This window comes from Xylona heveae, assembly GCF_001619985.1.
Source record: "Xylona heveae TC161 unplaced genomic scaffold L228scaffold_1, whole genome shotgun sequence".
In the NCBI taxonomy this organism is placed as follows: Eukaryota; Fungi; Ascomycota; class Xylonomycetes; order Xylonales; family Xylonaceae; genus Xylona; species Xylona heveae.
This window is the reverse complement of record NW_017264193.1, coordinates 1,975,019-1,999,096: the sequence shown is the minus strand read 5'-3', so window position 1 is coordinate 1,999,096 and position 24,078 is coordinate 1,975,019. Positions and strand designations below refer to the sequence as shown.

At 49.7% G+C, this 24,078-nt stretch overlaps 6 protein-coding genes across 6 annotated transcripts; 3 read left to right on the top strand and 3 right to left on the bottom strand.

Annotated features, from left to right (window-relative positions):
• Positions 1-505: 505 nt before the first annotated feature.
• L228DRAFT_235582 (hypothetical protein) lies at positions 506-3,173 on the top strand (the record flags this gene model as incomplete). The annotated part of the gene is made up of 4 exons (XM_018330738.1): positions 506-641; positions 761-1,905; positions 1,981-2,969; positions 3,026-3,173. The coding sequence occupies 4 exons, from the start codon at positions 506-508 to the stop codon at positions 3,171-3,173; spliced, it is 2,418 nt and encodes an 805-aa protein (XP_018192078.1).
• Positions 3,174-5,387: 2,214 nt separating this feature from the next.
• L228DRAFT_226306 (glycoside hydrolase family 16 protein) lies at positions 5,388-7,163 on the top strand. The gene is made up of 3 exons (XM_018330416.1): positions 5,388-5,560; positions 5,688-6,121; positions 6,182-7,163. Exons 1-3 carry the CDS (start codon positions 5,419-5,421, stop codon positions 6,887-6,889), a joined length of 1,284 nt encoding a protein of 427 aa, XP_018192077.1. The 5' UTR covers positions 5,388-5,418; the 3' UTR covers positions 6,890-7,163.
• Positions 7,164-7,302: 139 nt separating this feature from the next.
• L228DRAFT_242996 (PRTase-like protein) lies at positions 7,303-8,792 on the bottom strand. The gene is made up of 3 exons (XM_018331575.1): positions 8,422-8,792; positions 8,157-8,256; positions 7,303-7,735 (listed from the first exon to the last, which is right to left on the bottom strand). The coding sequence occupies exons 1-3, from the start codon at positions 8,599-8,601 to the stop codon at positions 7,323-7,325; spliced, it is 693 nt and encodes a 230-aa protein (XP_018192076.1). The 5' UTR covers positions 8,602-8,792; the 3' UTR covers positions 7,303-7,322.
• A 585-nt stretch (positions 8,793-9,377) lies between these two features.
• L228DRAFT_279707 (hypothetical protein) lies at positions 9,378-11,737 on the top strand (the record flags this gene model as incomplete). Its single annotated transcript, XM_018335713.1, has 1 exon — positions 9,378-11,737. The coding sequence occupies one exon, from the start codon at positions 9,378-9,380 to the stop codon at positions 11,721-11,723; it is 2,346 nt and encodes a 781-aa protein (XP_018192075.1). The 3' UTR covers positions 11,724-11,737.
• A 689-nt stretch (positions 11,738-12,426) lies between these two features.
• L228DRAFT_264905 (hypothetical protein) lies at positions 12,427-12,759 on the bottom strand (the record flags this gene model as incomplete). The annotated part of the gene is made up of 2 exons (XM_018334635.1): positions 12,427-12,578; positions 12,687-12,759. The coding sequence occupies 2 exons, from the start codon at positions 12,757-12,759 to the stop codon at positions 12,427-12,429; spliced, it is 225 nt and encodes a 74-aa protein (XP_018192074.1).
• Positions 12,760-14,464: 1,705 nt separating this feature from the next.
• L228DRAFT_264904 (hypothetical protein) lies at positions 14,465-23,491 on the bottom strand (the record flags this gene model as incomplete). The annotated part of the gene is made up of 5 exons (XM_018334634.1): positions 14,465-14,522; positions 14,584-14,705; positions 14,765-18,739; positions 18,801-19,198; positions 19,264-23,491. The coding sequence occupies 5 exons, from the start codon at positions 23,489-23,491 to the stop codon at positions 14,465-14,467; spliced, it is 8,781 nt and encodes a 2,926-aa protein (XP_018192073.1).
• Positions 23,492-24,078: the final 587 nt, after the last annotated feature.

Sequence of the window (24,078 nt, the reverse complement as noted above, 5' to 3'; positions counted from 1 at the left end):
TAACTCTTCCTTTACACTTTCCTCTTCTTTTTACAACTTACCCTTTCCCCCCCCCCATCCTCCTTCTTCCTCCCTCCTTTCTCCCCTCTATTCTTTCATCCTTAATTCATACATCTCCCCTCCTTTTCCCCTCCTCCTTGTTTCTTGCTCTCCTCGCATTCTTTGCCGGGCTTCTTGGTGTTCGGGGATATTCATTCACCAAGACGACATCACAAGCGTCTCGCGACGTCTCTAATTTACAGATACCCCATATCCGTCCGGTCTAGACGCGCCTTGTCGTCCCTTGACACCGCTCGTGGTCGAACGATTATCTCGACCCCCATTGACCCCTCCTGTTATCGATCAATGATTACAGCTATATCGAGGAATGCACAGCAACTCAGGCTACTTTCAACACACGCCTAATTAACGCCAACGAGCGCCTGCGGCCGCCACGAGGAGATTTCACCATCTTCTTGCTTCACCACATCTCGCTCGCTCTCATCGTTTGATGCCAGCTGCAGCTATGACGGTTCTTGCCGGCTCCACATCGCACGCTTCGGCGCGCAAGTCTTCTCTTGCGCCCGAAAAGAAGTACAAGTGTCAGTTCTGCAATCGAGCATTTAGTCGTAGCGAACATCGCAGTCGACACGAAAGATCGCGTAAGTCCTTTCTCTCCATCTCTCCAAAGGTCCTCCATGTATGCGGGTTCTATAGCCTGAGTTTACTTGATCATCATCTCTCGCCAGTTGACACCTCCCAGCTAATGCGACTTGTGCAGATACCAAAGAACGTCCGTTCAAATGCCTCAAATGTCGAAGCACCTTTGTGCGACGAGATTTGCTCTTGCGCCATGATCGTACCGTACATGCCAAGGACGGCGGTGTGCCGCTCCATAGCGAAGCCAAGCGACGGGTGGGCCCAAAGACCTCTTCCATGGCTGGACCATCTAAGCCATCCATCGCAATTGACACGGCGACCATCGAGCAAATAGAAGCGAGCAGTGACGGCATGGTGGACCTCGAGACGGCAGCCATGCTGATGACCGATCTCCACCACAAGGCTACCGCAGCAATGTCAAGTCGGGAGCAACCATCTCTGGGCCATGAGCCAGAAACGACCATGTCGTCCAGCGGTGCGACGCTCTTGCAGCCGTCGATGCCTTATTCGTCATTGCCTTCCGTGTCCTGGGACTCCTTCATGCCACGTTCCGCATCCCAATCCAAGGCCCACTCGATAACCTCCAATGTTTCCTTTGAGTCGCAAGCCTCCTTGACCAGCACAGGCACGGCCCAACCTCCTGTGAACCAACTTGCTCCCATCATGGAGCGTCAGCTCTCGGCCGGCGACTCTATGGCCAATTCTGCCAACCTCGGTGCCTCTGGCGCATTTTCCCCATACCCTGCGGTTGGTCCGGTGTCACCAGTGGACTATCGCAAGTCTCCTGGGCCTAATCAAGTACTCACCGTGACAAAGTGCCCTCAAGTCGAGAGCGAAGCGCATCGACACGCCATTCTGGCTAATATTGCGCATTGCGATAGCGAAGATGCCCTTGTGGAGACCTTCCGTCTCCCAGGACGGGCCGACTTGAACCGGTTCCTTTCCACGTACTTTACCATGTTCCACCACCACATGCCCTTTTTGCATCCGGCTTCGTTTGATCCGGCAAAGGCAAACCCGACGCTGTTGTTGGCTGTTTGCTCCATTGGCGCGTTGTATGCGTTTGAGCACGACCAAGCCTACATGTTCCATGTTGGCTCCAAACTTTTGGTGTCCCAGTTCTTGCAAAAGAAGGAAAATTTTAGCTCGCGCAAATGCCCTCTGTGGACAATGCAGAGTTCGCTACTCAATATGATTTTTGCTAGCTGGAGTGGTGACCCGAAAGGACTGGAATGGACGTGTTCAATTAAGAGTTTATTGGCAAATGTTTGTTGCCCCCAAAAGTTCTCACACTGTTGATTTGATTTTTTTTTTTTTTTTGGCTAACTTCAACGTGTATAGATGGTGGCCGGTAATCGATATGAGCTCAAACTACGCGGCGAAGCACGTCAGGGCGCGCTCTTGACACATGAGGAATGGATTGAGGATGAAGGATGCCGTCGCACCTACTATGCCGTCTACATCTTCTTCGGCCTGCTTACCATGAGTTATAACCACACTCCCGGAATGAGTTTCAATGAGTTTGACGGTTTGGAACTTCCGTCGTCGGAGTCATTGTGGAATTCTGGTGCATCGGATGACGAGTCATGGCGGGAAGCTGCAGCGACTATTACCTTTCGCGAAGCACACGACAAGCTTTTCCAGGGCGTTGGGGCTCGATACAGCGCATTCGCAACTCGTGTCATGATCAATGCGCTCTTCCTTGAGGTGTGGTACCACAAGCGTAGCCCGGAAGCTCTTCAGGATGTGGTGACCGAGTATAAGCTGCGACTTGCTCTAGAGACTTGGGAGTCTTCGCTCGATCTTTGCGAACCGGAAACCATTGTTGTGCAAATCAGCGCCCCGCACAAAGGACATCCGTTGATTTTCAACGCACTTGCCATGTATCGGAACACGCTCGCCCGGTTAGAGGTTGACCTCAAGTCTGTCCAGGAGGCCCTCCGCTACCACGATCCGTATGAGGTTGCGGCTGCCATGACACATGCGCGAGACAACGTTAAGCGGTCTAGCGAGATGACCAAGGTCATGCAATCCTGCTTTGACTGTCTCGAGGTTGCTGCTCTCCAGGGTATCCGTTGGGTAGCCAGAACGTCGCCCACCAATTGGAGCGTTGAGCATCCTTTGTGCGGAGTGGACCTCATGGTCATCCTCAGTCTCTGGCTCTATCGCCTGGAACATGACGATGAGCCACTGAGTGCTGAGGAGCTTTCCATGTACAACAAGGTTCGAAATCTCATTTATGAGGACTCTGCTGAGCCACCTCGTTTCAGTCTCAGCTCGACAGTCGCGCAGCTTTGGGGTAGCACTTTGGATGAGGTTGTGGTCTGGGGGTAAGTTTTGAGACGTGTTTGAACCTCCATGATTCCTTGCTAACGCCATCTCCTAGTATCACCAAACTGGTCGGCGAATCCTTCAAGCTTCACTCTCAAGCACTTCGAAGCTATGACGACGATTTATCCTGCTCCGGTTCATCTACTCCGTCGATGTGCTCTCACCGGATGGAGGAACATTTGCCTATGCAACTGGCTTACTAGCCGGTCTGCTCAAGACATAATTCTACTTTACACAAACCACACACGCATACACTAATCATTACGACCTCTTACGAATTTCTCTTCCCTCATTTTTTCTCTTAGAATGGCACTTCTCCCCGCACACCTTTCCCAATCTTGGGGAGGGCGTTGTGATTTTTGCATTTTCCCGTCTTTATACTCCCTGGGCATTCTTTGCGTCAGCAAAGCGTCTTTTTGCGCTTGCATCTCTGGTTTGGTCCTTCGGCTAGGTTATTACGGTTTGGGGGCAAATACGGAGGTGGTTGGGGAGTCTCTCTGCGTGTGAATTTTTCCCTTGGATTCTTTTTCTCTTTTCGGTCGTTTGGAAAAGATTCCCCTTTTGACTTAATATTCCCGAGTGTCTGGTTGCAAGAACTCCGCTGGCAGGGGACTTGCGCCGACGACTCAAATTATTCTAATTTTCGATTCGATACTCCCTCTTTGCATCTTAGTATTATTGCCTAATCTTCTCCTTTTTGTATACCTTGTTCGATATAGCCGTTTATTGTTTGCCTCTTTTTTTTTTTTTTGTCTTTTCTTCCGAGTCAATTCTTTCACATGTCCCTTCTTCGCCTCTGCGCCTGCAAGCTTTGTTCTGTTTGTTTTATATATATTTCTGTTGCTTACGCTCTGCGTCTGTTTGTCTTTTTTTTTCCTTTTTCGGATCTCGTTGCTTTTCTTGTTTGTCCTTGTTTGAACTTGAACTTTTGGCGGCCAGCGTGCTTGCCTCTGAAAAGTATCTGGTCTGGTTATTCCAAAATTCAGTCATCGTAATAATGCTTTTATTGTTTATGCGCTGTTTTTTTGTTTTCTCATTTCGGGACCTCCCTCGTCATGTTCTGAGTAATCTTTGACTTTCCATTTGTCTTTGTAGTATTATCTCTTCGTTTATCTGGATTTTGCTGGCATCTAACTAGCATGCATCTCCACTTGGTCTTTGTTTATTGCTCGAGCAAGTTTAGCATGTTTTTAAATTGTTGTATAAGCGTTTAAAATTTAATTACAAGCAACGAAATTCTTCTCTCTTAAGTTCGCTCTTACCTTGTTTTTGATCACTCTGTGCGATGGAGCCGACGCTGAGATAACGTGTTGCTGAAGCAAACCTTCCGAGTTGTTTGGACATGATTGTGTCAGGTCTCTTGCTTGGTCATTGGAACGATTGAAAGGTGCGGTAACGTACTCGTTCGTTTATTCTTGCCTTGTACGTCGTCGGCTACAATATCCTTGCGGAGAAACAACTCCTCTGGGCAAAGAGCTCAAACCAAGTAGCCTCTTCCAACCCCGACGACGATCTTGATCACTGCAAATTAGTCTTATTCTTATTTATATTATTATCTTTCTTCTTCTTCTTCTTCATCAAATTTGGTTTTATAGGTCGAGCGATTTAGGCTGATACCTTGGCAGTCTGTGCCTTTAGAGTAAGGTCCATCCGTACGTCATACTCTAAAATGTACCAAGGAAAGTCCAGTACAACTTTCCTGTAGGTCATTGCAACTATGGAAGGAGCGACCGAAGGATTTAGGGGCATCATTTCCTTGTGCCGGCATAGAATATTCACTTCTCTGCATCTTGGAATTTCAATGGCCGATATCCGGCCTTTTTTTGACCTAAGTTTGGCCCACCAATGGAAATTAATCTCATTTACGGGCCTTGTTCTTTAGTTCTTGCCTTTCTTGTTCAGGAGCATCACAGTTCGAAAAGCAGTTCAACTGGAAGAGAAGGCGCTGCAGACAGGCTCTTTCTAAATACGTTGACAATAGGATCAATAGGATACTAAGCAGATGCCAGCTGCGGGGACTTCGACTCCCTTTTACGTTCTCCAAGGCCGATCTCATTCACTCACTCACGTCTTTTCCCACCACCGAACTCTTGAGCCTCATTTTTTCAAGCATAGAGCTCCTGCTTAGACCCCTATCTATATTCTGATTTCTCTTTCTCTCTTTTCCCACTCTCCTCTTCCCACTCTTCCTTTCATCTGAAGTCTGTCCTTGTCGACTCTTGATCTAGGTAGCTCCATTGAACCTCTTTCCAAACATCTCACAACAAAATCTGGTATTTCTTAGATCAAACCTCCTCATAAAAATTGCCTCAACTTCGTTAGTCAAAGGTACAAATACGCACTCCTGCGAGGAGGCATCAGCTTGCTTTCGTCAGGTCGCCACGAGTCCATCAGACACCCGTCACCTTCTTAAAGGAGGTTTCTCCAGTTGAGCATCTTATCTCAAATATGAAGATTGGTGCGATCATACGCGCGTGTGAGGAGTTCTTACCGCACATCTCTCCGCGTCCGACGGTTTTGGCGCCTGGAATATGTCTTTCAAATGTCATCAAGATTGTGGCATTGGTCTTGATCAGTGCGCTGAGAGTCGGTGAGTCGGACATTGTACTGTTTCTGAAATGCTTCACTTCATCTTCCCACACTTTCTGTCACTTCTGGAAAGTTCTTCTCTTTGCCTATTGACGCAAACAAAATACGATCTGGCTAACTCACTCAAGCATTTGCCGACTGTGAATGCGGATATTACTGCAGCTCTTCCCAGAATGACCCTATTGTCTTCACCGAATTGTTGGAGTCGGATTTCCTCCACGTTCAAAACATCACCCTAGATACGGATTGGGTACCTCAGCAGTACAATATCACTGCAGAAGCAGCGCGTGGACCTTACGGTGAGGCTAGGCAACTGATGAATGTCATCGAGAATCCGATCAAGGATGATTACTCCTACTCTGGGCCCACTGTCTCTGGTGGTGATCCTGGTCTTCGGCTCTATGTGCGCAAATTTGAGCCAGAACAGGCTGCTGATGGCCAAAGTGAACGGCTTGTTGGAACGGCTGAAGTCGCATCCCAAAGGGACGATATCTTGTATGGAAGTTTTCGTATTGCCATGAAGCTGAGTGGGACACCTGGGACTTGTGGAGCATTCTTCTGGGTATGTCTAATACCCTATTTTCTTTTTTGACATGGACTGACATTTATTCGTAATTCCAAGTTTTTCAACAACACTCAAGAAATTGATATTGAGTTTCTTTCCAGTGAGCTCAATTCCTCATCTTCACCCGTTAATCTCGTCTTGCAGTCGCCGGAGTCTGCTCGAGCAGGGTATGATGCCAGCCATACTACTACATTTCGCCTTTATGAGCTGCCTTTCCGCCCTGACGAAGACTACCACGAGTACCGTTTTGACTGGTTACCTGGAAAGGTCTCTTTTTATGCCGACGGTCACTGGCTTTGGGATAGCTCCGATGCGGTCCCGACGAAACCCGGTCATCTGATTATGAACCACTGGAGCAACGGTAACTCGAAATGGTCTCGTGGGCCTCCTACAGAAGATGCCTTTTTGAGTATATCGTACGTCAAAGCCTACTTTAACTCGTCGCTAGATAGCCGGCATGCAGATTACGCTCGGCGATGTAAAGATTCGTCTGATGCTCGTGCAACCTGCCTCATTCCCGACCAGCTGGTGCCTCCAAGTCCCATTGGCCCTAATGGGAATGAGACTGGAAATACTTTTTTCTTTTCTCACCAGCCGAATATGACTGTGAATCAGACGGTTTATCGTCCAGAAAAGAATGCAGGGGGAACGCTCTCAGCACCAATGTTGCAAACGGGCTTGTTTACCGCCCTCTTTGTCGGGCCTTTGGTGACGGAAGTTATACTGGGTATTTTTGCAGTGATATGGTGGTATGGGCGATTTTAGGGCAGCGGTCACTTATTGACTTGTTCTCTTTTTCGTGTCTTTGTTATATTGTCTTTTTTAGCACATGGAATTTGGCGTTATGTATCAGCCTGACTTGAGATGGGTCCGGTATTGATATGTTGATTTGAATAACTATGGTATGATTGAGCCACAGAACTAAGCACTTGCAATTCTGTTTTTAATGTCTTCAAGAGACGTCACAACAAGAAACCAGGCACTCGATAGCAATAAGCACACTGCAAAAAAACAACTACTTTAAAACATTTCCACTGAGAAGACATTTACTCGTTTATCATTCATTTCTCCTTCTTGTACTCGTATCTTATATCTAACAGATTTAAAAATATCCATGTCATTCCGTCTTCCCATCTTCTCTTCTTCCCGTCATCCCGTCTTCCCCCCCCCCCACCTTTCCCTCCCCCCGCGATGTAACTTACTTCCCAATCGTCAAAAACAACCGATCCCCCACATCGCCCAGTCCCGGCTTAATCATCCCCTGCTCATCGCACTCCCCATCCACGCTGCCCACAAGCACCTGCACCCCGTCCGTCCACTCCTCCGCCGCATGCGCCACCCCCGCCGCGCTCGCAACCACGCTCACCAGTATCACCTTCTTCACGCCCCACTCCCGCAGCGTCTGGATCGCCGCCGACGCCGTCCCGCCCGTCGCAATCACCGGGTCCAGCAGGATCGCGAGGTCCGACGCGGCGCTCGTCTCGGCGCCCGTGCTTGATGGCCGGTGGTACGGCAGGTTGTTGTAGTATTCGACTGGTTGCAGCGTGCTGGGTTCGCGGAAGAGCCCGAGGTGGTGCACGGGTACGGAGTGCGGGAGGAGGGTTTGGAATGCTGCAGGATGGGGGTTAGTGGTTTACGTTGGGGTTAGGTTTTTGGGTGGGCGGGTGGATGTGTCTCGCTGACTCTGACTCTCTCTCTCTCTCTCTCTCTCTCTCTCTGTGCGTGTGTGGGTGGGGTTGAGGGGAGGAAAGGGGGCAGTTTTATTTTTATTTAATTTTTTTTGGGTAGATGGATTGGGCCACGGGGGGGGGGGGGGGGGGGGGAGGGGAAGAAGGGAAAGGCCGAATAGTTGAGGTGTTCTTTGTGCATGTTGAAGTATAGTGGGTATGTTGTGGATGTTGCAGGGCATAGAAAGGAGAGAAGGGCGAGGCGGGGGGAGGAGAGAGGAAAGAGGAGAGAGGGGAGAGAGGAGAGGAAGGCCTGGGATGCCAAAGGACTTCCACAAAGAAAGACTAGGAATGGGACGAATTACCTTCTACCATGGACAGACCGGAGCGCAGAATAGGCACGAGCGAAATGTGTGTCGGGCTGATCCCGTCGGTTGTGTAGGTGTATCCTAGTGGAGTGGTGTCCTGTCCCCGGGATACGTGTTAGATACAGAGGACCTATAAGGGTTTCGAATGTATGCTTGACGGAAGCGTAGAGGGAGGGAGGGAAAGAGAATAGAGTGGAGCTGATATTCTGGAGCAAACAGGAACAGAATAGAGCTAGTGCACAACAAGCAAAGATAGACATACGGTGTCTCCAGGTTTCGTAGTCAGTCCGCTGGCCAGCGCCTCGCAGGCTAGTATTGTGGAAATCTCATGCACGAGCGCATTGACAACGCGCGCATGAGACGAAGATGAGCGCAATTGCGAAATCTTTGCTTTGAGGCATGGATGCGTCGAGACGCGGACGTTGGACGGGAGGCTTGTCATCGCAGTGGACACCGGGGATGCTGTTGTTGTTGTTGTTGTTGTTGTTGTTGTGTAAGTTGAGTGGAGTATTTGAGTATAACTCGAGATGTTACTTGTATATTTATTAGGAGAGGATGAAACGAGTAGATTCAGAGAAGAGAAAGTAGCATTCAGAAAGAATTAAAGAGTGCAGTCAGCTCTAGGAAATGAGGTGTAGTCGTTTGTTGACATGACATATTGCCGCAACTCGCTCCAGGCGGAGCGGGGGAGGGGAGTCAGCTCCGATAGGCTGATAAGAAGAGATAAGGTACAGACACCTTGCTTGGCACGGAAACAGACGAGAGCCAAGAAGTACCGGTACGCTGCCTTGCGCCTTCGCGTGGAACGTAAAAAGGACGAGGCGGAAACCCTTTGGACGAATCAGAGTAGACTTGTCCTTATCCGGCTAGGGCGGCTATCACGGACCGGCAGGATATAAATTATGATCACGTGAATTGAATATAATTTCTCAAAACCAACAGCAAAGCTTCCCTCTTGGTTTTTGTTCAACAAAACAGACGGAGAGAAAAATTATTTCTGCGGCCTGTCCGATGATATCTACCGTCCTGTCCCTGGGACCTGGCGCTTAACAACCTGGAAAAGGGGAAGAGAAAGAGACAGCGCTCCGTCCCGCGCTCGGAAGGGAGGGGGGCACGTTTGTCGGTGCGAGACGGAATAGAGCTCCTTACGCTCTCTTTTCCACGATATTATAACGGCTTTGAAGTATAAGAATAATAAAAAAATAGAAAGAAAACGCAATGTCGTTGCAACGACGCGAAACCGCGAATTTGGACGAGCTGGCTGCTCCTGCGCCACTGGATACTTCAGGGGACGAATATGCAGGACCTGTCCCGACAGCGGCGGATCCGGAAGAGCCTAGTCCTCGCAGCTCACCCCGGCTGCCTTCGATATCTTCTCGTCGACGACGGTCACACAGCTTGCATCATGGTGGAACAGCAGCAGCAGACCATGCATCAACATCATCATCAATCCCATATGCTGCCAATCTGGGAGAAGTCGGGCCTGATCCCGTGCAGAACCCCGATGAGCGGCGCTTCTCCTTGCATACGACGCTCGAGGATTTCCGACAGGGGCGGCGCCAGCGGTCGTCTACACCGCCTCAAGGACGACGACGGGAAAGCCGGAGCCGCGGGCGTCGCCGATCTCGTGCAAATAGCATCATGGTCGGCGAGCTGGGCCATCTTCGCCGGCATCCCTCGTACGCAGAACGACAACAGAGCCTGGAAATGCCCGACAGATATGCAAATCTCGACGAGCTGGGCCCGCCTCCTATTGATGAGCCCTATGAAGACACCCAACCACGCACTACTATCCGAAGACGAGCAACCATTCAAACTCCACCGCCAAACAGACGTGCTACTGCCACCGGTGGTGGCGCCCCCAGAGAGTCTTCAGCAATCCGACGGCGGCGGTCGTCAGTGTTTGGTTCAGAGAGCCCGGAAGCAGGAGGAGGAGATGAGCACATCGAGTTTGATCTCCCCGACAACTTTGCCAATCTCGACGGACTCGCGGGCCCGTCTCCGCTCCAGAATCCCCACGAGGCGGCATACTACCGGCATCGGTCGCTGGAGGAGTCGCGCGCGTGGGAAAAGGAGCACCGACGAGAAGAACTCGAGCGGCGGCGCAGTCGCGGCGCGTCGCTTGCCGGTGAATTGCAAGCTGCCCAGGCGCATGTTGCGGCCCAGGACGCCGCGAGAAAGGCGGAAAAGGAACGCCTCGAAGCCCTGGCCCAGCAAGAGCGGCCATGGTATCGCAAATACGCCCTCTCTTCTACCAACGCAACCCAACTCTACACAGTCTCCTACCTCATCTTCTTCTCCATCTTCGGCACCCTCGCCCGGCTCGGCCTGCAATGGCTCACCATGTACCCCGGCGCACCTGTCGCCATGGGCGAACTCTGGGCCAATTTCGCAGGCAGCCTGTTTATGGGTTTCCTCAGTGAAGACCGCAAACTGTTCCGCGAAGAATGGGGCAAATCGGTCAAAGTCGCAGAAGCAGAGGCCGAGGCCGAGGCCGAGGCGGACGCAGAGGGAGACACGACGACCACGACCACCACTTCTACACCTCCCAACGAATCCCCTCCCAATGGAGAGAGCAACGGCGCATCCTCATCTACCATTGACGACACCGAAAAACAAGCAGGACAACAAGAACAACCACCCCCGCCCCCGCCCGCCGACCGCGCCGCTCTGCTCGCCGCCCACGTCAAAGTGAAAAAGACACTGCCGCTCTTCATCGGCCTCGCCACGGGCTTCTGCGGTTCCTTTACCACCTTTTCGTCCTTTATGCGCGACACTTTTCTCGCGCTCTCCAACAACCTGCCCACGCCCGTCTCGCACCCCTCTCCCGTGGCTGTATCTTCGTCATCCACTGTCCCCCGCAACGGCGGATACAGCTTCATGGCCGTCCTGGCCGTCCTCATCCTGACGCTCTGTCTCTGCATGTCCGCGCTCAAAATCGGCGCACACCTCGCCCTCTTGCTCGAGCCCGTCCTCCCTACGCTCCCGTTCCTCTTTATGCGCAAAGTCTTTGACCGCGTCATGGTCTTTGTCGCGTGGACGTCCTGGCTCGGCGCCGTCTTTCTCGCCATCTGGCCTCCTGACCGCTCTTCTTCTTCAAAAGACCACTGGCGCGGCGAGGCCGTCTTCGCCATCGTCTTCGCCCCGCTCGGCTGCCTGCTCCGTTTCTACCTGAGTTTGCTGCTCAACGGCCTCGTCGCCTCTTTTCCCCTCGGCACGTTTACCGTCAACGTCTTTGGCACTGCTGTGCTCGGCATGGCGTATGACTTGCAGCACGTCCGTCTTCCTGCTGGCGGCGGTGGTAGTACGGCAGCATCCCTGGGCATTGTCGGCGGCGGCGTCACGGGCTGTCAGGTCCTCCAGGGCATCATGGACGGCTTTTGCGGCTGCTTGACCACCGTGAGCACTTGGGTCATGGAACTCAATGGCTTGAGAAGACGACACGCGTATGTCTACGGCCTCGTCAGCGTCGGCGTGTCTCTTGCGCTCTTGGTCCTCATCATGGGCAGTGTCCGCTGGACGGTCGGGTGGAGTTCGCCTGTCTGTTCTACCGGAGCTAGATAGTCCCTCTATTATTATTTCTGTTATCTTCATTTTTTAGTATTTGCATTTTCATTTTATTTATTCTTTTCTTTTCATTTTCATCATCCCCCGCTCCCGCTATATATATCCTCCTTCATATCATGACCACATATGGTCACTTTCCCCCAAGATAACTGTTTTTGTGGTCTCGTTCTCATGTGAAGAAAGGAGGAGGAGATACCCTACACATTGCATCTATCGAACATCGTATTCATTCAAGCGGCGAGCCTCATGTACAGTTATACCACGAGATACTTGAACTGCATTGGATCATATTAATAAAGACATTGACATGATTCATAAATCACAACGTTTCCATCTACAATGAGGAGAAATAAAACCGTAACAATTCAATTTACTTAGATAACCCAGACCTAGTACCCATAGAATCCGCAGTACATCGCATGCGTATTTCATTCGTCAAGCGGTACACCAAACCTGGAATCTCAAATGAAACATGACAAGCAAACCCGAAACTACTAACAAAAACCCACATAGAGAGAGAAAGGGAATAACTCCACATACAAAGAACATTGATAAACATACGCAAAGGACAAATCGACATGACAGTCAACACATTCGAAGCATACTATCTCGGGAGCTCCAAGCCTAGACTTGCTATCACCCCGTAACTCGCTTGACGTATGGCTTGGCTATATCGACCCATATTACGACCATTGTCCGACTACGCCGATGTCGACATCTGCGGCGCGTCCAAGTGCGTACCGATGCCCTTTTCGGTGAGTAACTTGCGGCGCTCGAGCTCCTTGGCGGCACTGCGTTTCTGGCCCATGTTCCATACCACTGCGTACAGGCCCATGGATAGAGCCATGGCTCCTTCAAAAAGTCAGTAATCATCGTATTATACGTGTTGAAGTATGTAGACCTTAAAAGATGGTGAAGAAAATAAAGGAGGGGAAGAGAAGAGGAAGGAAAAAAACGCACCGAGAAAGCCAAACATGACGCCAATTTCATGGCCCACTGAGGGCGGGGGAACGTATCCTCCTCCTGTAGACATTTTGATATTTCCTTTTTTCTTTTTGCTTTTTTGGTTTTTTGTTTAACCGTTGGCGGTCACTCGTCCGTGAGCCTCTTTCGTATTTTCCGTGCGTCTGTCTTAATGCTCGACGAATCGAACTGGAGGGCAAGTTTGACTTGACGTCTATTCCTCGCTGATCTTTCTGGCTGGTGTCTCTTATAACCAAAGCCCCCGAGCAGAGCGAGCAACGCAAATATAAAAAGTGCGTTGGGATGCGATGCGAGTCTGCGACGACGACGATGATGAAGCAGAAGAAGAAGAGGAAGCCGAGGGCTGACGACGGGTTGAAGGTGACAGAGACGAAGGAGGGGAGTTTGGGGTCGGAGGAGCGCTCTCCGGGGTAGATTACGGGGTTTAGGTGCAGTAAGCTAGGGCTAAAGTTACCTTACTATACGGAGTAGCAGAGGCCTCTTTGGAGGATTCGGTAGGTAGTTGCGGGAGTCGACAAACCAGACAAATCAGACAAATCAGACAAACCAGACAACGGGGTGAGATTCTCCAAGTCTCTGCACGGGATTATTACAGCAGACAATACTTCGTACAAGTTCAGCCGTTGGACAACCTACCTCCTACCTCCCTACCTAAGGTTTCTTATACATGATACACGGTAAGTACAATGACGAGAGGGGCGTTTAGAGGCGCGGGGGGATGGAGGCTTACGGGACTGTCAGCCTTTCAACGTCCTCGGGATCCTCGGTCTTCCCCACATTGAACCCCAATAAGACTAATGACTAAGCGTAGTTAAGTGTGTGGGGAAGCGGGGAAAAGCATTGGTAGTCCTGTCGTTTGGCTGGTTCGGGGTTAGCGGGACCGTATGTACTCTGGCTATAGTTAACTACCTTACCTTATGTTTTCAGGTGGGTTGCTCCGTAGCAATCAGGTATGACGTATCGGTCATCTCCTACTCAGATAGATTAGCTGTCTAATGACTGGCTTACCAAGGGATCACGTGGAGTTGCCTTTCCGTTTTGGCATACTGTTTACAGCGAACCCTTCACCATTGATTCGGGAGTACGTCAAAGTCCAAAGAAAGCCATGGTGGGATTCATCTAGCACCAAAGTCCATAGACAATTTCAAAAGCATTACAACAGACAATAAACTGCAGAAAGAGATGGACACATATTTAGCTTGTCAATACCAGAGACTGTATCTCTTAATAAGGTACATATCTTTTATATATACAGTGTGTAGCAATACATTATATACCAGTCCTGTACAGCACATACAAATACACTAATCTGAAAATCCTCCTCTTTGTTTATGAGGGAAAACACGACAATTAAAAAAAAAAAAAAACATACCAAGGTATACCTCCGTAAAGCGACAAGTATAAAGGCCCTGTATATCATACGCCTGGTGCACAAATAATACCCATATCCAGGAACTGTCGCCGCTCTCCGGACAAGAGATGACAGTCCCAAAAAGCTGGGATCGTTGAACGTGAACGTACCATGATAAAGACGGAAAGCAGAAATAAACTTTGCGACTCGATTAAAGTCGGCTCGCCCGCGGTAGAATGAAAATATACAACGCCAACCCCTCAATTAAAAGAAAGAGCTTGCTGGGGAATCGTTATTATATGAAATCAAATAACAGTGTCAAGAGGACCGAAAAAGACGCCAAGGTTTGGCCATGAGTGAATGTACATTAGGTTGACAGAGGAGTCAGAATCCTTGATGCATATTACTCGGAATTTCCGAGGAGCTTCTTGCCTAGAAGCAATTTTCCTTTGCGGCGAAAACTGCTTCAAAGTCTGTCAGACAAATAAACATCTAAAACGAGGCCATGACACTTTGTCTTACCTTTCTTCAGACTCTTCCGGGGGCAAACCTCTCTGACGAGCCAACTGGCTGAGAGTGGTTATGTGGCGACCAAGTGGAGTTGAAAAGGAAGGAGACTTATGATGATGATGATGATCAGGCTGCTAAAAAAAAATCATCAATAAAATTTCCGATTGCAAAATCTTGGTCGGGAAACACTCACCTCATGCTCGTCATCTTCCATGATAGACCCCGGCGCCGATGGCGGCTCTGAGGCGAAAACACTGCTGCGTCCTCCAGCCGATGTCGTTGACGCAAACGATTCCGACCGATTCATAAGAGCCGGTCGAGACCCAGAAGGGTTGGGCGACAGATCTCGATCGTCGCCCTCACGCATGCTACTCGAATCGCTGCCCCCTTGGCCATGGTCGGGCAAAGGAAGCATAACGGACGAACTGACAAGCTCCCGAAGACGATTCTGCTGAACCTTGTTCGGCCGATGATGAGACAACTTATTGCCAATGATGGCTCCCGTATGAGAGATTAAAGCCCGAATAACATCCTTCTTCAGATGAAGCGCCAGATCAAGATTAGACCACGTTTTGTTGCGGTACTCTATCGTGGGCAGTCGGAACACAAAATCGTGAACGTCCTCAATGTTGCGTTCGCCGCGGCCCTTGTAACTTAAACAAAGAACAACACTCGGAATTTTGACGTATGCCAACGTCATATAGTTGGACGCACGTGCCATCATCTGACTGAGATCATCAGATGCTCGGCGTTTTTCTCGAGCTTGCTTTTCGTTGCTGTGGTTCCGCTGCAGTGGGAAGCGCTTTGGACGTTCGGCGCTACCATTCGCATTGTGTGTCGAATTATTCGTCATGGATCGTTCTGGCTTTTTAAATGCTTTGCGAAGGCTATCTGTCGAGCTCTGCTTGTTGATCGATCGCGGGATTGGCAGCCGGGTTCCCGACTGGGACTTATCTTGATGCTGGAACAGTCGGAAATGATGTGCTCCTCCTGCTGGACCAGTCTGCTTGTGCGACGACCGAGGTCGCCGGTCCGGTAACGTTAGTGTAGGCTTGAGTCGCACCGCCAGTGAGCTTGAATCGGTCTTTTGGTCCGAAGAATCCCCATCGTGGTTGTCCTGTCCATTAACGCCGCTAGTTGATGGTTCTATACTGTCGCCCGAGGCATGCCGCTGAAAGTCTTCCTTCTCCTCCGTGACAGGCTGCATGTGCTTGACCATAAAAGGGGAGAAATTGCCATTATCAAAGGCATTTGAGCCGACGCCCGGGAAAATGTACTCAAAAAGCCGCTTGCCAACTTCACGCTCAAGCTGGATTTTCATCGGGAAAAGGTTGACTTCGAACTGATCCATAACTGGAATGCCTGCAATTGCTTCTAGCATATACCAGTATACCCGCAGCATTTTTGCTTCTCGCCCCTCGGCGAAAGCTTTGGCGCTCTCGTCAAAATAGGGACCAATCATTTCTGGATAAACGGCATCAGGGAGCAGATTAAGCCCTAGAATCTCACCAACTTCGACTGAATTGTAATTTGACCCATCGCTATTATCCATGCGGTCGTACGCAGCATTCTTGAGTTGAAATTCCATCAACGGCTCATTTTGCTCTCGCATCAGATGCCAGACAATCTCAGTCGCAGAAAGATTCCACCTCAACAATGTATTTGTCTCATTATCTTGGAAGCCTTCGGTCCTGCGCTGAGAAGTGGTAATGGCTTTCATCATAAAGAATAGTTCATCTTCGCAATTGGTCAAGTCTTGCTCAAGTGCAACTCGATCCTGCCAACCTTGTCGGTCCAAATACCGAGCGTTTAATTGGAAATGCAGTTTGATCTCCTCGAGGCGGCGAATTCGTTCTTGAAGACAGATAATCAACTCTGGCGCTCCTCGTAAATCACTGAAGTCGGAGGCAAGCATAATCTTCTCCAGCCTTTCGCTTCGCACCTTCTCCAACGGTTCGCTGTACAGAAGAAGGTCAAGGACAATAATATAGATCGCATAATATTGTGAGGAGTCACAAATCGCCCTAATGTGGGGAAACTCAATCCACAGATGGTCTAGGCGACTTTGAAGCTGCTCAGGCATATCGCCCCGGCCAAGCTGCCCCTTTGATACCTCGTCGTTATACTTCAATCGGAGAGTGTTAAATTTTTCGTACCTCAGACTGGCAGAGGTCTTTTGTACAACACGCGAAAAGCCATATGGATTGGATCGGAAATCAAACATAACCTCCAGTGGTACCCACGGGGGCCAGAAGGAACTAGGAGTTGTGCCATACCGCCGACCAGAATACATGTGAAGATTCAAGGTAGAAAAGTCTTTCTGCAGAGTAACGAAAAATTGAACTGCCTCAGCATCGGCCTTGAAACGGCGCTGGACCAGACCGCTAATGTTATCTGTTACACGGTCCTTGTCCATAATTTGAACTACCTTGAGCTGCATGCTCTTTGCAGTGACCAGGACCGCTGCATTTGTATTCTTGTCGCTTTGCAGCTGGACTTGTGGAGCAACAAGGCGGATATGGTAACTGTTCTGAGACGTGAACTCTTTCGAAATCTCATCTGCATCGTCGGCGCTAGGCTTTCTGCCAGCTTCATGGGATTCTGGATCATCGGCATCGACAAATTTGTTCGCATCGTCCAGAAGCTGCTGGATGCGATCTTCAATGCTTGCCGCATCTTCTTCGTCCACATTGCAGTTTGGACACTGAGGGTTGGACGAGACATTCGACGCGTTTGACGGTTTCACGCCGTTCTCCTTGGCCCGATTCTGCTCTTCAACAATGTCGATGATGAATTTGACAGCTTTCCGCGACATGTAATAGACAAAGCCACGTCGTTGGCTGACTTGATGAATGTAGCGCATGATGATATCGCGGAGAGGATTATTCCACTTTAGCTGAATATTGTGGATCAAAAACCTGTTATTGAAGTCGCTGGCGTATTCAGAAAGGGGCTCCTGTTCCAGATTTGCATCTGCGGCGTCAGACGTGTCATTAGTCGAACCACTAGTAGGGTCGGCATCTGAATTGGATCCCGCCTCATCCGTTGTACTATTTCCATTCACAGCAGTATTCGCCTTCAGAATCTGTTGATGGCGTCCTAGCAGCCCTTTTAGAAATTCCCTCCTTGAACGAAGCTCCTGATCGTGCTCTTGGAGTGTTCGAAGTTCATGATGCGCATCCGCATCATTGCGTTTCTCGTCTCTAATCACCCTCAGCTCCATTTCTCCCATCGATCTTTGATTACTTTCCATTTGCTGATCAATATTTTCGAGCCGCTCTTTGATCAAATCACATTGAACTCTGCGAGGATCATTTTCATTAGACATGACACAGTAATGGGTTGGCTCATTGCCAAAGGGGCTGAATCTCGTAGTGTCTTCAGACCCAGAGCCCAAATGATCTGTTTGCCGGAAATATGTAAAACGCGGTGTGAACGCAAGAGGCATAATCTTTGTTTCGGGATTAGCTTCGGCTGGTAAGATCCAGTCTAGCTCAACGAAATCATCCATATCGATCCAGGAGAAGTCATTGTCGGGAATTTGAAAGCGCGACATGTCAACAGATGGTACCAGCTCCTGGTAAGAGGCTAGTGTTTCCTCCGTTGCATGCTTGAGGTCCTCTTGTCGAGTACCAGTAATGTTCGCAGAGACTGCTCGAAAGTCGGCTGCGATGAAATCCAGCTGGGCTTGGTTGATTCTCATTCCACTAGTTTTGGGACCCTTTTTGCGTCCCTTTGCTTTGGGGGCAAATTCTTCTCGGCGTTGATGCAAATCAAGCATAAAGCTGTCCAAGCGTAGCTTCAACCCTGTCGCCGCAACGGCGTCTTCGCTGTAATCCTCCGCATCCTTGTGCTTGTAGATGTGGCTGATGAAGAGGGGCGATAAAAGTAAGTTATATTTAATGGTGGCCAAATGACGGCCGAATTTCTTGCTTGATTTGTCAATGCCAGGCCAAAGCTTGCCTTGCCGGATTGGCAAAGACATGGCTCCTGAGAACAATGACCACCAGTTGAAGAAATGCGTGAAAAATCGAGGCGAGAGATGCACAGTATTATAACTCGATGACGGTTTGAGATTGTTCACTGACCAGTCCCGATCGAGAGGCGCTACAACTGCAATAGACAGGTGCAAGTGATGACTTCGAAATCCTCTCATGGCGTCATAAACCTAATCGAATACAGTGAGCGGATGTTTTGCAAGAAGATGTTCCGAGAGCAAAATGGCCTACCTGTCCTTCTGGAGCCTTGGCAAACTCTGGATTTTTGAGGATCACATCATAATGAGGTTTAAATTCGAAAGAACGCTGGCCATTTTCGAGGTTTTGCTCGAAAACTAGACCTGCGAGCCACCGCACGTTGCCCGATAGCTTCATAATAACCTTTCGAAACAAGGCCCTATTCTTATGACTGCTATCCGATGACACGCTCTCTGAATCATGACCCGAGTACTCCAGAGCTTGGCGAGCATGGTGACTAAAGTCGGGAATCGCAAGCACGTATTCTCCACTGTCTACAGTCATGAATTTTCTTGGATCTTCATCCTGAGCAATGTTCCATTTCACGTCATTTCGCCAGCACATAACAAAGCCAGTACCGTGGCCCGTGACAACATAAGGGTCACGAGAACCTATCAAGTCATTGTCAGCATGCAACAATCTTTTTTGACAGGCAACAAGGACCAAGCAGAGCTACCTTTTAGCATTAAGTGGACATCTCCATCTCCTTTCCAGTTGACCTTGATGCGAGAGTGCGTGTTAAGACGTAGCTTGTCCCAAAAGCCAACACGGTCAGAGGGATCAATCTGTGGTTTGGTGAATCCCTCGATCGTCATCATCATGTCCTGAATCGCCGGTTGATAGGATGTACCCCAAGTAATTTTCGTCGCGTACGCGGTGTTAATATCGATGTTGACATCCGAGTACGTCTTGACCGGTGATACAGTCCTCCGAACATCGATGGCAAATCCTCTCCGGTTTGAGGCAGGTTTGACTTTTTCTGGCGGCACAATCTCTACCCTGACATGCCTCGTTGACTCTGCGTCTCGAAATTCTTCAGCGATAACAAAGTCTGTTGACAATGACAAGCTCGGGAGGCGTGGCGATTGGTCTAATCGTAATCCGGGAACATGCAGTAACGGCAGCGGATAATCTCGGAGCGTCGAACGGACCTCACCCATGCTGATTTGGACATTCATTGGCAGGAGAAGGGAATATTGCATGTCGCGAGGCATCCCTTTCCCAACCCTATGAAGAAATTCCGGATACTCCTCCAGGGGGAATGATGGTTTGTCGATAAGAATGTGGAGGTTATGAACGAGGGTGGCCATTAATCCAGGCCGGTCGGGAATTGCCAAAATCCTTTCCGTGTCCTCTACATCATTTGGCACCTCATCTAAGCCCCAAAATGTCTGACGTATTTCTCTCATTGCTCGGTTCTGGAATTGCATGGCTCCGTCAATGCGCTTCTTCCAGCTCGCCGAATTATGCTGTTGTAGTCGATACCATGCTTCCTTGACCGTGACACGGGATGTATCACTCAATCCGCATGTTCCCTCTGGATTGTAACGCATCTTCTTGCTGCTGAAGGCGGACCGAGGATCGCTTCGACCCCGTTCCCTGCTCCTACCCTCTGTATCCTTTGCTGTATCCTTTTCTCCCGACTGTTGATTTTCCGCACGAGGTCGAAATCTAGAAGAACTTCTTTGTTGATCTCGGTCTTGCAAATGCTTTACTTTAGCTTTAAAGGCTTCTTCTCGAGCTTGTCTTTGCTTTTGCTCAATCAAGCCCATTCGATAGATATTTCCAAGCTTCCATTCAAAGGCGCCGTCTTCCAATAAAAATAAAAGGAGCTTGGAGCGTACGGAAATTTTTGGAAGTCTTCGAGGTTTCTGAGGATGCTTTTCAAGAATATATTCGTTTGTTTCTGTCTTAAAGCGATGGTGCAGCTGCTCAATTGCTTTGGTGACATTGACAAAATTATCGAATACTTTGTGAAGGATAAGTTGGTGAGGGACGCCAAGTCTGATGCCATCCATGGACATATCGATTGATCTCTCCTTGGTTGTTTTTGAGCCTTGCTTTTCACGGTTCTCGCGGAGGTCCATGCGAGAATTCTTCAGGCTGAAAAGCCGTGCCCACGTGCCTTTGACTTTGGGAGCTTCTGCACAAAGCCGAATGAGGCGGGCTTTTAGGAAGGAATCGCTCCAGCGATGGCGGCCCATTTCAAGATGGTACATCTGAAGAAGCATTGGAGGATCTGCAGGCATGGTAGCTTTGATCTGCAAAAATGCTGCTTTGATGTCCACAAGAATAAACTCGGGAGGAGATTCCGGAGCGAGTTCAGCCGTCGAGGCTTCGCGAGCAGGTTTCAAATGATCATCCGATGGAGTTTGTTCGGATTGCCTCATCCCGTCGCGATCCTTTGATTTTGGAAAAAAGACTTTTCGAAGAACCATAGCAGCAACCCCGATAGCGTAGTGCCGATAGAGAGAATACTGCAGGGAAATGAACCTGGCATGTGAATTGATGTGAAATACTGGCCCCATCGAATCAGCAGACGCAGTTAAGGCGACTTCAAATCTAGGAATAGATAAAAATGCATCCTGTTCCCAGGCTTCAATTGATTCAACAACAAATCCTTCAAGTCCGCGTACATGAAAAGCCAATCTTCTCCCATTAGTCGGGTCTCGCTGACGTTTCGGGTCGAGAGGGGAGGCGCCAGGTTTCACGAGAACTTCGTCAGGATGCAGAGATCGACTTGATGTTCGTCGCCTGGTAGATCTCTTGCTCGGCGTGCTGTCCTTTTGTGCTTTATACTCTGCGGTCCAAGATTCCAGCTGAATAGCAACGCCGCGAGCATTCTCGGATATCTCTTGGTCAACGCCAGCAACTTCCAGCCCGAAATCCGAACCTTGCAAGCTAAAGTGAAGGAGCCATGGAGGTAGCCTTCTAAGGAAGTTGGGTTGACTCTTTGTCTTGCGAGCTTTCATCTTTTCAGTTCTGACATCCCGCCGCAGCTGTCGCACAATTTGACGAACTCCAGCCGTGATCTCGGGACGGACAAAGTGAACAGAAAGTGTTTGGAAATGTCCAGATGCAACGACGTAAATTTCCGGAGAAGCACTCAATTGCATCTTGAAGTCCATGCTGTCCATCGAAAGCACATCATATTTCTCACCGGCAGCAGTTTGATAATAGAATTGGTGTGATGCAATGCGAAGGGTAGACGCCAAGGAATAGTGAAGCTCGCCTTCAGCGGAATGGATTGATTCGAGGTCAAAGGACACCGACGATATTGCGGAGATGAGCAGGTCAAAGTCATCGCCGCCCCTCTTCTCGCGGGCCGCCGGCGGAAGTGAAACCCGTACCACGGGCTCGTGCACAGAAATCTTGACACTAGCTTTTGGGAGAAGGCGAGATATAAGGTGATGGTTCCTTGACTGCGGCGGCGGCACTCCAACAGGTTGTGGCCGCGGCTGGCAGAGGGCGTAGATTAGAGGGACGTGCTTCGGATCCAAATCGATTGAAGGAGAGGTCACAATTAGGTTGGCGAAGAGAATGTTTCGATTTCGTTCTGCAACATCCTTCTCCCTCTCGACTTGCACGGACTTGGATGGGAGAGTAGTCTTGATAGTCGTCGTGGCCATGGGAATATAGACAAGCTTTTCGGGCAACCCTTGGCCGTCATCCACGCCGATGGAGATGGAAATGGCGGCCACCAGGGCTTGGTGCGCCACATCGCCTGGAGCAAAATACATGCGATGGCTCGGGCTGCCCTGGTCTAAGCGGTGAAGATCTATTCCTACTTCTTTCATGGCCATATTCAATCGGAGCGGTGAACCGGAAGGCTGTAGAGACCTTATCGACTTGGACATTCCCACGAAGCTGACGGCAAATTGAATCTCTTCGATGCCACGTAGTATGGAGCTTGCAAATTCCTTTGACTCGGAGACTGTCTGCACAATCTTTTCCTCGCGGCTCCCAGGAATGTTCCACTCCTCCATGACATCCGTCAAAGAGATCTCCTCCATTTCCTCCGGGCCATGCGATCTTCGATATGCATAGCGACAGCGACGGTAACGATTTCGGCATGTTACGAGGTCGTCATATGGGATGTGGACTCGGCCGAGTTTCAGAGCAATGCAGGCATCGCGCAGTCCGTCGAGGTGTTGGTAAAGGAGGCCGTAGATGTTGAGGGTGCAATGATCAAGGACTTCAAGGGACTCTTTTCCGTACGGGGTGAAGAGCACACGACGTACAGAGAACATCCATTCAGCAGGCTTCTGTCCCTTGGAAGGCGCTCGTTGATGCTGAAAAAGGCGACTCCTTTCCACCATTTTACTCCTTGTCTCAACCGCAACCGTGAGATTTCCCACCTCAACGCATCCGACGTCGACAATGGCGCAGGACGAATTGGTCGCAACGAGGTCCACCATCCGCAGCAAGTGTAATTTTCGATGTAATCGCTTGATCTTGTCCTTAATCTCTCCCAGCCGTTTCAAAACCTGGTTCACACGAAGCTCGGCCTGCGCCGACCGGAGCGATGCTTCATGGCTTTCGGAGGGGTCGATGGCACACGAGGGACCATCGGCATTGTCGAAAGCGGCATTTTGCTTGAGCACGGCATCGCCGTCTGATTGACCGCCGAGAGCCGTCAGATCAATCGTCACCTGCAGCTCTTCCAGCACGACACTAAGCCAGGTTGGTTGAGCAAACGTAGGTCGATGCAGCACGAGCCCGAGCCCACGGAGCTCGATCTGAACGCCATCTCTAGGAGTGTATGCTATTCGCCGCAGAGAGAAATAACCGATTCGTTGAATGGAGACACCGGTGACGATTCGTACAATGGCAAAGACGACGAAGGATGCCAGATAGAGCAGAATGCACACGCCCAGCACAAAGGTGGGGCTGAACGCTGCCATGATCCCTCGAGAAGGGTCGGATACCAGCACCGACGCGCAGGATCACGACGCATGTACTCTAGGGATCAAGGGCTGGAAATAAACCCCACGGCAGGATCCTTTTCGGTTTGTTTTTTCCGTATTATTCCATTGTTCCGTTGCAGCAACTTCCCGACTTCGTCCGCCTCTTGACCATCTATAGTGGAAAGATTTGACGTGGAATACTGTATAATTTCAGAGCCTGGTCCAAACGGGTATTATTCCGTCACTATGATCGCCCAGTATAATTTTAGTGAGAGCAAGCGAAGGAATGTTTTTCTACCTTTCCCAGGGGCAGGGGTCATACAAATTACCACACAAGATATGATCGCCCCCCGGATAAATATACTATAACAATATGAAGAAAAGTGGAAAGGCGACAAGAGAAGGAGTGAGTGGAGGAAGAAAAGATCAAGTCTATCGATCAATGAAGGTGGGGTGTTTTAATCAGAGCTGACACCTCTTCTCCGCATACAGTCAAAATATAAGCACTGGGGGCTCATGTCTGGTAATGTATTGGATTATTACTACCTTTATCTACTTATTTTCACAGCTTCTCCCGCCAATAA